General features: G+C 42.9%; 1 protein-coding gene across 1 annotated transcript in view; it reads left to right on the top strand.

Annotated features, from left to right (window-relative positions):
* Positions 1–12,866, top strand: part of SYT16 (synaptotagmin 16) — a gene marked incomplete at both ends in the record, with an annotated part of 42,969 nt that extends 30,103 nt beyond the window's left edge. The window contains one exon of the mRNA XM_080618445.1: positions 12,553–12,866. Coding sequence (XP_080474571.1) covers positions 12,553–12,866 — 314 coding nt within the window. The remainder of the gene's footprint in view (positions 1–12,552) is intronic.
* Between the last annotated feature and the right edge of the window lie 1,821 nt (positions 12,867–14,687).

The raw sequence follows: 14,687 nt of genomic DNA, 5'->3' as shown, positions 1-14,687 counted from the left end.
CATTCAGGGGTTGAATGGCAGTGCTGTATTCATCTTGTATTGTTCGTTTGCCTCCTGTCTGAAATCAGCAGCTAACGGCTATGTGAAATAACATTTTCTTGTTTGTTCACGTGTTCGCTTTCTGTGATGTGCTTGCCTGCTTGTCACAGGTAGTAACCTTTGACAGTCCTTTGCCTTCACTGGATTTGACATATCTCCAACTTGCAAAATGCTAAGGTTGCTTTTGCAAGATGCTGTGCATTTTTGCCCAGAGCTAACAAAATATTTATGTAATATTTCAATATATGGATGTGAAAACTTAAGTTTCCATTAAACTATACTTAAGTATATTACAGAAATAATCTGTCATCAGTCAGTCCCTTGAGAATTAAGGGCAAGTCTCTGCAGCAGTAAAAAAACATGATCCCAGTCTATGTAGCCTTTGCAAGTCTTGCATTAGCTGTGGCAGCATAAGTGTCCATGTGAGTTAAAGACATGGTCTTGTTTGCAAGAACATAAAAGGTTTCAAGTTGCCACCTTTTTAGTAATTAAAAGCAAAGGCAGACTAAGACAAATATTTAAGCACATGCAAGCTCGCCTTAGCAAGCAAGCTCGCCTGCATTTATATATGCTGCAGTGGAGATACATCCCAAAGTTTTATTCTCAGAAATGAAATTCAAGTAGTCCACATACAGCTCCAGGTTAATTTACTGCAGTTTTTTTCTGTCATGTTTTCATGTATCTACCTGTGGTATTGCAGTTTTAGCTGCCTGAAGATGTGGATTATGCAGCACTTCTGTTCTTAAATCAGGGCCTGCACAAATTGTCTTGTGTCTGGCTGGGTCAGGCACATGTAGTGCCCACTCTTTTCCCATAAATTGAATGTCTTCGCTGTATAGAACTCAAATAATTGCCTTCCCGCTTCCTACCTGCAATATCATGTCTAAATCATTCACAGGTTTTGGTATTCTTCTAAAAAATGTCTTTCTGGGTGCATGTTGTGTAGCTCCATGTGTTACAGTAAGCTGAGCAGCCCTATAACTCATCGTCTATGAGTGCTGGCAAGTTGTGTCTGTCCTGGGCTTCTGATGGGATAGCGTTTGGCAGGTTAGCCATGTGTGTACATGTTAGCTTTCAGCATGGGAAAGTTTAGCTGCCTTGATTAGACATCCCGTTCAGCTTCTTAGCTGGTGGGTGTACAGAAGTGCAGTAGTTTGGTTGGCAGCAACTTTAAACCTGAGAAGCATTCTGTGTTTATGGGATGAGAACAGGAGCAGTATATGGGAAAATGATACATTCCTTGAAGGACTTTTTCATTTAGATTCTGCCTGAATTTTCCATTTTTGTGTTTGCAGGAATTCAGAAAAGCCTAGTCTAATTGGTTTGATAAGCTAGACAATAACTTCTGTCAGCCATCCAAACTAATAGTCCTGACATTGCTTCATAACAGTTCTTCAGTCTTCACTGTTAAGGCTATCTTGAGTTGTTTCTTTGCATCCTTTCTGTATCCAGGTCAACTTCAGCATTGTCAGATCTCTTAGCATTAAATCAGTTTATAGGTAAAACACAGACATTCATAAATGATTACAGGTGAATTCTGAGCCTATCACAACCTGCCTCTTTTATTCCAAGTCACATTGTTGCTTCTGCATTCAGTATTATTCTTCTGCTCCTATAAAGTTCCCAGTAGTGTGGTGAGAAAAGGAAAACTCAGTGAAGCAGAAACTGAAAGCAGTTAGAAGAAAACCAGCCCTTGTCTCAGATGCTTGAGTAACATTTCACTGATAACTCCTGCAGGCACTGCAGAGGAGTGCTCTGAGGTCTGATCGTTACTGTCTGAAACATGCTGGTGGCTGAATGAGATGCTCAATAAGTGCTTCTCTGGGTGAAAACTAAAACTGCTATCTCCCTTTCTGGAGGGTGAGCAAATAACCTCTGTGTTTTCTCAAATATATCCTATCTGCGGTTCTGTTGTTTGAGGCTCAAAGGGAGTGATTTATTTCTTAAAAGTATCATAGAGATTTCAAATATACCAAGGAGGTGGTTGGTGACAGCATGGCTTCACTAAGGGGAAATCCTGCCTGATCAATTTGGTGGCCTTCTATGATGGGGCTACAGAACTGATGGACAGGAGCAGAGCAGTTGACATCATCTACCTGGACTTGTGCAAAGCGTTTGACACTGTCCCACATGACATCCCTGTCTCTAAATTGGAGAGACATCAATTTGATGGGTGGACCACTCAGTGGATAAAGAACTGGCTGGATGGCCACATGCAAAGAGTTGTGGTCAATGGCTCAATGTCCAGCTGGAGACCAGTAATGAGCGGTGTCCCTCAGGGATCGGTGTTGGGACCAGTCTTGTTCAACATCTTTGTCGGTGACATGGACAGTGGGATTGAGTGCGCCCTCAGCAAGTTTGCCGATGACACCAAGCTGTGTGGTTCGGTTGATAATGCTGGAGGGAAGGGATGCCATCCAGAGGGACCTTGACACGCTTGTGAGGTGGGCTGATGCCAACCTGATGAAGTTTAACCATGCCAAGTGCAAGGTCCTACACCTGGGTCAGAGCAAGCCCAGGCACAGCTACAGGTTGGGCAGAGAAGAGATTCAGAGCAGCCCTGCGGAGAAGGACTTGGGGGTGTTGGTCGATGAAAAAATGAACATGAGCTGTCTTCAGTGAGCGCTCACAGCCCAGAAAGCCAACCGTATCCTGGGCTGCATCAAAAGGAGCGTGACCAGCAGGTCAAAGGAGGTGATCCTGCCCCTCTACTCTGCTCTCGTGACCTCACTTGGAGTATTGTGTGCAGTTCTGGTGTCCTCAACATCAAAAGGACATGGAACTGTTGGAACAAGTCCAGAGAAGGGCCACGAGGATGATCAGGGGACTGGAGCACCTCCCGTATGAAGACAGGCTGAGAAAGTTGGGGCTGTTCAGCCTGGAGAAGAGAAGGCTGTGTGGAGACCTCATAGCAGCCTTCCAGTATCTGAAGGGGGCCTACAAGGATGCTGGGGATGGACTGTTCATCAGGGACTGTAGTGACAGGACAAGGGGTAACGGGTTCAAACTTAAACAGGGGAAGTTTAGATTGGATCTAAAGAAGAAATTCTTTACTGAGAGGGTGGTGAGGCACTGGAATGGGTTGCCCAGGGAAGTTGTGAATGCTCCATCCTTGGCAGTGTTCAAGGCCAGGTTGGATGAGGCCTTGGGTGGCATGGTTTAGTGTGAGGTGTCCCTGCCCATGGCAGGGGGGTTGGAACTAGATGATCTTAAGGTCCTTTCCAACCCTAACTATTCTATGATTCTATGAAATATAACAGCGCTTCAGGACACTGAAATACCAAGCCCAGACTGCTATTCAGGGTGGCCATTTATGGTACGACTGAGAGAAGTCAACACGGAGAATCCATCTCCATTCCTAGCCCTTCATGTACAGAGCCTGTACAGTACCCATATGTGGTCCTGTCACAGGCCAGTGTCTTTAGTATTGTCTGCTGCTGACAGCTGCAGCTATGGGGAATGTCACGAGAGTCATACACAAGAGCAAATTCTCCAGCTGTGCTTTGCTCACCTTGACCTTCTCATCTGATACCTGCAGTCCTGCATAGGTGAGCTCAGAATCTCCTACAGTGTGTGTGCTCACTGCTTGGCCTCCTCTCACAGGGATTTCACTGTGTACAGAAGGATCTGGACTAGAGCATTGGTGATTCTAGGTGTTAAAGACAGCAGAGGCTAAACCAGATGGTTTTCTAGAGAAGAAAAGGAAGATTGTGCGCATCTCAGTTTTTCCTGAGCATATCTTCTCCTTCACTTAAATCTTTAACCTGAATAAGGTAAACATCAAAGCCATGGGTGATTATGTGAGTAATAACTGGGTTAGAAAACAGGTGGACAACTTGGAGACTTAAATCTTGTAGGCAGTGTCTTCTCTTCAAGTCACATACATGGAATTTAAAGATAGTTTGGTCAAGGATAAGTGTCCAGATATTGTTTTGGGAACATGCTGAGTTATAGGCCTGGGTCTGTAATCCCTGATCACACAAAAGATCCATTATCACTCAGAGCACTTAAGAGCACTCAAGAGTATGGCTGCAGCATTGGACTGTAAATTATTAGTGTGTGCCAAAAAGCCTGTTGCAGAAAAACATCTATGGTTTTGTCAGGTGTGGACACTCTCTGTATTTTAGTGCTAATGGCTTGTATACTGTGCACCTCATTCTCTTTGGTTCTTGTAAAAATCATTAACCTATGCTAGCATTATGCAGGGGTTCATATTTCCGTCTGTGTTATTGTATCTTCTTAGAACAAAACCCAGTATGTTAGTTTGAAGGATGTTCATTATTGTAAAAGTAACAAGAGAAACCCAGACCACTGGCAGACATATCTTAAAATAATTTATAACCAGTTACATGCTATGTGCATGGTAGTAGTACCTTGGGACTGTGGTGATAGACCAGGAATCATTTGTGCTAGTCAGTGTATAAACATGCAACAGAGTGATGGTCTCTGTTCACATGATGTTCAACCTTCATCAGCTGCTTTGCTGGGTGCAGTTCTCTCTCCTCTAATACACCCTTCATTCTTTCCCCTTCTGCATTTCTTCTAGGGTTTATGTCTGTGTGTAATGCAATTTGAGAAGGACTATTGTGAAAGTATTCCCTTGCCTAAGGAAACTCATCCAAGTTTTTCAGCAGCTGCAGAATTAATCACACATAATAATTACATCCATACATGATCATTATTAAACCAGCAGCATATTAACCCCATTAAACAAATACAATAGCATTAATGCTGGAGAAGACAGGAGGGAGAGAACAAGCTATCAGGATTTCTTTTTAGAACAGGATAAATTCTTGGCATAAAGCCTTGTCTGAAAACAAACATCTGAGCCACAGATAACAATGCCGAGGAGTACAGAAGATGCTCCCATAGAAAAATTAGGATCCTGATTGCTTTGGTATCAGAATGCTTGAAAGCCATTAGTGGATTTTATTTTATGAATTTGTTTGTGAGAGAAGAAAAGTTACTATATCTATTTCATTCCTGGATAACTGAGGCACAGGTTAATTTTTTTAATTACTCCAAGTCAGGCCAGGAAGCTGGGAAAAAAAGCCCCAAAACCAACCAAACAAAAAAAACCCAACAACAACAACAACAACAAATCCCAAACAAACCAAACCCCTAACTTTTAACCTGCATACCTAGCGCTGAACAGGGAACTTGCATGGGCTCCTAAAGGTTTGTAATTCATGCTTCCATCTTACCAATAATAGAAGGGGGATCTGTACCAAAGCAGGCTGGGATGTATTCAGTCCTCCAGAGATCTTGGTTAACAGAGCAATAGAGGTGTTGGACAGCTACTTGCTGCCAAGTACTTGCCAGTTCCTTACAGTAAGTTTGTACAAGACCAATTGTCCTGCATCTTTTTGTTGCACGTTCTTGAATATAGCTTGAATAAATTTATAATAAGATCAGTTGAGAAAGTTTTGCTCAGGTTATTAAAGATGAGGCCAGATTGAAGGAGTCCCAGAAGGGTGTCTCTGTAATGAGCAGCTGGGTAGTGAGACGGAAGATGAAGTATGGATGAATGTAAAGTATTACATGGAGGAAGGTGTGAAATACAAACTTAATCTGGATGGACTTGGAGCTACTTGAGAGTAATATATTTATTAGGCTTATAATAAAAATGTCCAGGAAAATCAAGGATGAGCAGTAGTAATGAAAAAATACCCCAAACAAATTAAAGGTTAGAAATATACATAGGACAAAATGAAAAATTGGTATTTGACTGTAAATATACAGTCACCAGTGTAATGAATACCGTGTACAGTTTTGGCTCCCTCTATTCAAATAGAATACAGCAGAATTGGAAAGACCTGTATTAGAGACAATCACAGGTATGGGAGCAGCTGCAGCAAGCAGCAGCTGAACAGATTGTGCCTCCCATCACGCTATGACAAAAGGAGAAAAAGGAATATTTCACAAAGGTCTACGAAATCATAAGTGTCATTGAGAAAGTGAATTGGCAACAGTTACTTGTATTTCCTGTCACAAAACCAAAGGATCACGAAATGAAGCAAGGAGGTAGCCGGTCCTGAAGAGGGGACAGCTCTTTAATGCTGTTGAATTCCTCACTACAGAACATTGTGGATGCTTAAGTTTGGTACAACACAGGACAAGGTCACAGAGAAAAATCCACTGATGATCATATGAAAACACTGCCTCTGACTTGAGTCACAAATGGTTGGAGACTGGGAGGGTATTTGGGAGAGAATCAGCATATGCCATATTTGCCATATTTTAATGGACTTAATAAGGCATGTGGTATTGTGTATAGTGGGTGGATAGACTGGCTTGGGACAGCTCTTCCCATCACACGTGAGAGCTGGGACTGATCAGGCTCAGAAAAACAAGTCACAGAATAATGGACTTTCAAGAAGCAATTGTGAGATTTTTGTGGGGGATGTTCCATGATAATTAGACGTCCAGTGACAGCATGTGGTTATCCGGTGATGTTTTCAATAGTTTTATATTTCTAAAAGGTCTATGAAAAGCATCATCTGTGTTAACACTTGCTGGGTATAAAAATGAAGATATTTCTGAATCAAAAGAGTGCATTTGAAGTAGAATGTATGGTGGTGCCTCTCCCAGTCCCACAGCTATGGATAAGGAAAAAAAGTATTTCTTTTTTCTTTCGCCTCCCAAAACAAGCTGAACCTCCTCAGGGTTGGAGAGTGCAGGGATGTGGTCAGTTGGCTCTCCAGCCCAACTCGTGTGCCAGGTGAGGGCTGGCACTGTAAAATGGAGTGGACATGGAGTTCACCAAGGAACTGAGCTCGGAGGCTCTCTGGGAGCAGCTTTCTTTCCTGAGACACCTGGGCATTGCTTCCAGAGAGCCCTGGTCTGCTTCTCTTCAGCCTGTCTCTTTGCATGACACACAAGTCAATGCTGTCAGTTCCCTCCCCTAGGCCTGTCCTGGGTTCAGCTGTAGCAGCCATTTTTCTCTTCCTAGTAGCCGGTGCAGTGCTGTGTTTTTGGATTTAGTCTGAGAACTACACTGGTAACACACCATTGTTTTAGTTGTTGCTAAGTAATGTTTACTCCGATCAAGGACTTTTAAGTCTCATGCTCTGCCAGTGAGGAGGGGCACAAGAAGCCAGGAGGAAGCAGAGACAGGGCACCTGACCTGAAGTAGCCAAAGAGGTATTCCATCCCACAGCACATCATGCCCAGTATATAAACTGGGGGAAGTTACCCAGATGGCCCAGATCACTGCTTGGGTTGTGCCGGGTATCAGTCAGTGAATGGTGAGCAGTTATATTGTGCATCACATGTGTTTATTGTTTTCCTTCTCCCCTTTTAGTTTTATATTCTCTTCCCTTATCATAATTATTATTGGTGGCAGCAGTAGTGATTTGTGTTATACCTGAGTTACTGGACTGTTCTTATCTCAACCCGTGGGAGTTACATTCCTTCGATTCTCCTTCCCATCTCTCCAGAACTAGAGGAGAAGAGGGTGGGGAGTGAGCAAACGGCTGCATAGTTCTGAGTTACCAGCTGGGCTTAAACCACAACAAGGCCTATCAGTGCTTCCAGAGAGTAGAGCACTCATTTCTGCTGCATTCTAAATTAAAGCACTGCTGGTCTGTTCTCTAATGACTCATGTTGTGAAGGTTGCCTAATCCCAGCCTTTTCCTTGTGTGAAAGCAGCCAGCCACAAGAGAGGGGACCTGAGCAGCAGAGACTTGGTGGAATAGGGGAAGACAAGTTGTCTCCTCAGCAACTTAACAAGCAGCTCTGAGCTCTTGTATAATTTTTAGAATAGGCTGCAACCTGCCCCTGGCCTAATCCGGATATTCACCACGTGGGGCTGGGAACAAAGCTTGGGTCTAATTCTCCTCTCTGCTCTTTTCCCAATCCAGTTATAATGAGCCAGGTTCAGAGTATTTCTGCCCACTGCTGGTTTAATGGAGGGCTAAAGCCATGCCTGGTGGAGAAATGGTCTTCTGGGTCTCAGAGACCTCATGTTGAGCTGTTCTGTACAGATAGCACAGAGGCAAGCTCTGGGGCTGCTTTGCCATGCAATACTGCCATTTATCATGTAGGCTAGGAGTGTGGGCATGCCAGCTGGGTGAAATTAAGCTCTAGGCCCAAGGCTTTATTTTACTGCAGCTGTTATTAGTCTGGATTGCAGTATGCTGACATGGTTATACTGCTTTTGGAAATGAGCTAGCTTTACTGGTGTACGGGTGGGAAAGTCTGTACAGCACTGTTTTGTAGTCTGCAATCCACAGACCTAAAGGGTCAGGAGTCTTTGGTTGTTTATTTCCTTTCTAAATATAAATTCAAGCAGGTTGTTAGATGCTTTTGTACTTGAAGTGTTCTTGTTCATGGCTCAGCTTTAATAATGGTGGAACTTAGGGTAAATGAAAACAAAATGCACATTATGGTCCCTGCTTGAAAAATGTGAACATATAAATTATAGTTGATTATTCCCCTGAGTTGTCATTTTCAGTTAGTTCCCTTAGAGGGATGATGACAGAAATGGGTCATTAGAAGAATCACAGATAAAGTGATTGCCTTTGCAGATGAGCTCTCAAGAGGTGTTTTATGGTTAGGAGGGCAGTATTGATGGAGACAGAGCAGTCTGCACAAGGAGAGGTTTGGCCAAACCTCTGGAGTAAGATTATGCAGCGCCAGCCCAAAATGTGTCTGGCTTCTTGCAGCCTTCCTTGATTTAGTGCTTTTCACTCTGGTATTAAATGGAGAGGTGTTGGTACTTTATGTATATGGTAACATTGTCCAATCCACTCATATCAGAGATGAAAAATAGTTTAGAGTAAAGATGAGCTGTAGCAAGGACTTCTTTTCCAAAGCTTATATGGAAAGGAGAGCCTGATGGATGCAGTGCTAAAATTGGTCTTGGCAAAATTAGATGTTGTTCTTGCTTCTTCATAGGCTTCTGTGTAACTGTGGGCAAGCTGCAGTCTCAGACATTCCCAGATATTAAGAGGTCTCACTCTCCTTCATGTCAGTAGGATAGGTGCCTAAATAGAAGGTGAGCACTTAGGTGTTTTAAAGAATGTCAAGCCTTAATCTCTCTTCTCCTTTTGTGCTTGACAAAGGTGGCCTGAGAATAAATACACTGAAGAGCAAAGAGTGCTGAGATACCACAGTAATGAGGCCATTATTGAATCTGAGCGTGTAATTAGGTGGAAAATGTTTGCCTTCATAATGAATGGATGCTCTTGCACATACATTCCTCAGTAAATTTTCAAGTTCATCCTTGCTGTAGTTCCACAAATTTCACTGTGTATCTGAGGATGATTTTTCTTTGACGAAGCCAAATGCAGGGGAGAGCTTTTTATCTCAGAGAACCAGACTGAACCATAAGAGAACTATGAAGTGTTTCCTAATAAGACACCTAAAAAGATGCTGCAAAGGACACAATGGAGTAAGGGCAAACCACAGTCTTAAAATGCAGTTAGTGGAGCAGAATATCAGCTCAGCCTCATATGTACCAGCTCTGCAAAGCAAATTTTAAATGCTAAATAAATTATCCACACCTACTCTTTTCTGTTCAGGCAAGCTTGATTCTTTTGGCTGGTAAAATACACCCAATGGAATAAATTTGAGAAGAGTTAGCAATCTGATTTAGTTGTCACTTACGCTGGTTTTGTGCCTGTGTTTACATGGGCATGAAAAGGGCTCCTGGTATTGGCTTTGCCCTGAGCATAGTCTCCTCCCTGCCTGCATGTTCTTGCCTGATCTAAATGATACATGCACAATCCTCATTTACCTTGATACTGTATAGAAAGGGCCTTTGTGCAGAATTATGTAGTGGATCTGGTGTGTATTAAACAAAAAGCCCAATTTTCTGGCTTTGATCTCTGTTGGATATAAGTCATTGGTCATGTGATGCTTGTTTTTCTTTAAAGCAAGCTATATTACTACTCACTTGCAAAAGTTGAGGCATCAGTCAAAGGTGTGGGATCCTAGAGTTTACAATTGCAAGAAACTCGTCCATTCATTGCCTGGAAAATTAACTGGGACATCCTGAAACAGCATCCTATGAAGTGTTTTAGCTGTGGTACTTGATTTAGTGTTAAAACTTATATGATCTGTAATGGTAGCGTTGTCTACTGCTGAATTGTGCCTTGTGCTTCTTCTGGTGGTATTGATTATAAATTGGTTGACTCCTGTGGGGAGCACTCAAATGAATGTGCCTGCAGTTAGGTGTGATGAATCCCACCTGCGCTGCTGCCAATGCTGGCTGCAGTCAGAAGGAACTGAGAGGAAAATCTAGACTTCAGTCCTCTCCCTGTCTTTTCAGAAAAAGAGATACAGGCATGTGTGGGTGACCTTTCCCTCAAGTAGCATGCGAAGATAAGCTAAAACGTACTTCATCTGCTGTTAGTTATGTTGCACATTGTCATGGCCAGATAGGATAGCAGTGACAGTGTTTGTAGAAGTCCTCAGCTGGGGAAACCCTCCCAGGAGCTGCCAAGAGGTCAAGGAGAAGGACCTTTCCAGTGCTTCTCCATGCCCCTACTCTGCCTTTGTTGACCCAGTCCTACTGTGATCCCACTCAAATGCCCTCACCCTCAGCAAAGCAGTTCTCACAGGGTAGTGGAGAAAGCAGTATAACACCAAGGACACCTCTAGAAAAAAATGGAGTTATTGGTTCAGGAGCAAACAGAGATGGTCTCACCTCCATAAATTCCTAGGTCTCAGCACCCACCTCTTTTGTGTGTCAGCAGAAACAAGCCCCTTCAGCTTTCTGCCTATAAATGGGATTGGTTTGGAAAATACACTGAAATTACATAGAAAATGTAAGCTTTCAATTTGAAAGAAATAAAAATTTAAAATTCAATCAGGGAATTGTACTAATTAGCTGCTTGTTTGTGTTTAAGAATCAACCTGGCAGAGATTTTTCATTATTTTGAAATCCCCTCCTTACACACACACACACGCACACACAAAAAAAACCAGTGCATGTTACAGTTTGTCAGTGCAAAAGCAAAGTGACATCTCTACAAGCTCTGCAAGAGACTGTGTCTGGTAGTTTGCTTGCGTTGTTTCACATGGAGTCAAGTCAGAACAGAGAGTCCTCTCTTGGGCTTTGTGTTTCTGATGGGTGTGAAGTTGTTACAGATTTCAGCCCCTCAGCACCACCAACATTGAATATTGTTGTGGGAATTAGTCCACCTCTAGGTATAGCAGTTCTTTCCTTCCCAGAAACAATCAGGAAATCATTTCATGTCAGAGCTCTGCTTCTCTGTCTAACGGGTAGGTCTTTGTTGGCAAGATCTACTTCATCTCCAGGGTTACGCTGGGAGACATGTTGGCACCCCCAGCTAATGACAGGACTGAACTTTCCCCCACAGTAACTGGATAGCTGTACAGCTGTGCAGACTCACAATTTGTTCCTTGATTGTCAGTCTCCTGACAGCTTTTTCAGTGGAACAGTTTGAGAGGAGTGGAAAGCCCTGCTTTGGAGACACAGAAGTGTTTTCACACCTGAAGTGTAATTTCACACCTTGTGTTGCTCAGTAGATAAGTGCGTAAAATATCACATCAGAAGGGAACAGAAGAGGATAGAAATGTCATAGACAAGGATGGAGGCTTGTTATTTATTTCCTATCTTCAGCACACTCTGAAATAAGCCTCGCTTGCAGAATCCCAGGCACAGATCACAAAGGGGTTAGGAGGGGACTTTTCTTGACAAGTAATCTGTTACCATCATGCGCAGAGCAAGTGAAAACTTACACTGAGCTGGGTCTGTGGAATGTTGGGACAACAGAGCTCTGCATGAGACCAAGGTATTAGTGATCACATAACAGAGGTAAATTAATTAATACAGGAGCAGCAAGAGTTTTAAGGATGGATTTATAGGAACACTGACCTGAACCATCCCTTCCCTGTATCTACTAAACCTTTTTATTCCTTGTATTGACTTTAAATAGTGAATAAAACTGACCTTGAGTCCACCAAAAAAGTTTAAACAATGACATCATTGTACTTTCCTTCAAAATCAGAACAAATGAGAATTTGGAAAAAGCCTAGAAACTGTCATGTGAGATCAAATAATTTCACAATGTATGCAGGTTTCCTTTCCATCTCTTTCAGGACCTTTTTTATTTGCTGTATTAAATAAAGGTCATAGAGGCATTCTTCCAAAGGAGAGTGGTGGATAGGCAAGTGAAGCTAAGGCAAGCCCTGGTAAGACAGCCCCAATGAAGCTTGATGGGGAGAATCCATAGAGATTGCTTAGTTTCCATTAGTCTTAGACAGGTTTGCTAGGCTTGGGAGCCAGATTTCCTCCTCTTTTCAAGAAAGTAGGGCTGAAACATGCATCAGTTTCATCCTTTTTCTCCCCAACTGAATATGAGGAAATCCAATCCTGCAGTTTCTCAAGGATTTTCTAATGACAGCAGTCCAGCCCTCATCTATTATTCACTGTAGACAAAGCTACTCTACTTGGAGGTTTTCGGGGTGTTTTTTTGACTGCTTGGGGCTTTCATTTATCCTGCCTTCTGTGCCTAACATACTATTTCCTCTTTTTTGTCCTAGATACTTATGGAAAGCTCTGCCTGCGCAACTCTGTGGGTCAGGAGATGTCTCACTGCAAAACCTCCATCCGTCGAGGACAGCCCAACCCTGTCTACAAAGAAACTTTCATCTTCCAAGTTGCTCTCTTCCAGCTCTCTGATGTCACACTAATGATCTCCATATACAACAGACGCAGCATGAAGCGCAAAGAGATGATTGGATGGATTTCTATGGGTCAGAACAGCAGCGGAGAGGAAGAGCAAAGTCATTGGCAGGAAATGAGGGAATCGAAAGGGACACAGGTCTGCAGGTGGCACATGCTGCTGGAGTCCTAGTGGTTACCAGGACAGCCTGTGGGTCCTGATATGATGAGCTGCCTTTCCTTGTTCTCAGTCAGCAGCAAAAAGCTGTGCCATGGCAAACACAGTACTCTGATGGGTCACATGCACTTTAACCTGACTTTTCAGTATCAACAGTCACAGGTATTAAAGATGGCAAGGCCTGGGAAGCAAGTTTAATTCTTTTCTTTCCAGATTGTCCTGCCTATTGTACATCCAAATAATTAATCCTAGGGAGAAGCAGTGGGAATACCTACAAAATACTTTCCTTGGTCATTGTCTCACTCATTTTGTCATAGGTTTGACCATCATAGGACAATCTTGATGCTGTTTTCTTCTGGGGTAAACTCTCTCTTCCCTCCCTCTCTTATTTATATTAGCGAAGTTTGCAGATATTCCTGACATGCAGATAGCTCACAGAAAGGCTAACCTGCATGCAAATCACATTCTCTCGCTTTGTATTACTGTGTTTCTAAGTCCTAGAAATAAGCATTTGATACCACTGTAAACTGAATGGTATATTTTTCAGGCAGCATGCGAAAGCACTCTTGAATTCTTTGTCAACTTTCAAGTGCCTAGACATTACTACTGTTTTTCTGTACTAAAACCTGATATTAGCACAAAGCACTATCCGTATTTTTAATTAAGCATCCTGTGCCCCTGTTAGCCTGCATTGCCATGGGTTTGCATGAGAGATACGTAACATCAGTTTTATATTGCAGTTATACAATGCACATTTAGATATTTACTTGAAGTTCCTGGCTTCTGTCATCACAAATACCAAAAAAGACTAGAACAAGCTGCACATCCACCTTTGTGCCTGAATCACTCTTTTCTGCATCAGTGTTTTACTCATATGTTACTTTGCTTTTTAAGCAAGGTTCATTCTTAAAAGCATTTCTGTGAGCATTATACAAAAAGACTTTATATCGTGTTACTCTGTGACTCTGTTAAGCACAGAATCACAGAATCCCAAGGGTTGGAAGGGACCTCAAAAGATCATCTAGTCCAACCCCCCTGCAGGAGCAGGGTAACCTAGAGTACATCACACAGGAACTTGTCCAGGCGGGCCTTGAATATCTTCAACGTAGGAGACTCCACAACCCCCCTGGGCAACCTGTTCCAGTGCTCTGCACAACTCAGTGCTGAGGGCTCTTTGAATGTGCTGTCCTGTACTATCTTCTCAGCATCTGAAAGGGGGCTGGTTTTGACACACGGAGCAGCGGAGGATGCCAGACCATGTCACCTCATCTCTGGGGCGAGCTCTCCTGCAGGCAAGGAATGGGATCCAGGGGACCCCCCTTGAGGAGCTGCTGGCTCTGCTGAACTAACACCAGAGAAAAGTATTATGCTTCCTGCCTTTAACTGAAAACAATGCAAGGAACAGGCTTGCTGGAGGAGGTGGTGACACTTCTATGTAGTTATGGTACAGACTATATTGTCATTTTCTATTTTAATCTTATTTCCTGTCTCTGTGACTTGAAGTTATGGAGATGGTGGATAAGGGACATGTCTTAGTCTACTACTTAACTATTGAAAGTTCAGCAGTTGTTAGCTGTTGCAATGTTGTGTGTGACACAGCAGAGGATGTTCATCCCTCCACTGTGGTGGTGGTATGTAGGCAGTAAGGTGCTGAGATCTTCAAATACTATCAACTCCCCTTTCCTGCTGATGATAGCAAGACACAGGAATTATTTTGCTGAAAAGGTTTGTCTGTACTGAATCACTTCATGTTTTGTTTTTGTCATTTACTGAGACCTGGCACCAAATTCTGCCTCCTACTGCACCACAGTGTCTCCTTCCCTTCAACGGTGCTGT

The sequence above is a fragment of the Psittacula echo genome (assembly GCF_963264785.1).
Source record: "Psittacula echo genome assembly, chromosome: 5".
NCBI lineage: Eukaryota > Metazoa > Chordata > Aves > Psittaciformes > Psittacidae > Psittacula > Psittacula echo.
This window is presented reverse-complemented; position numbering and strand designations above follow the sequence as displayed.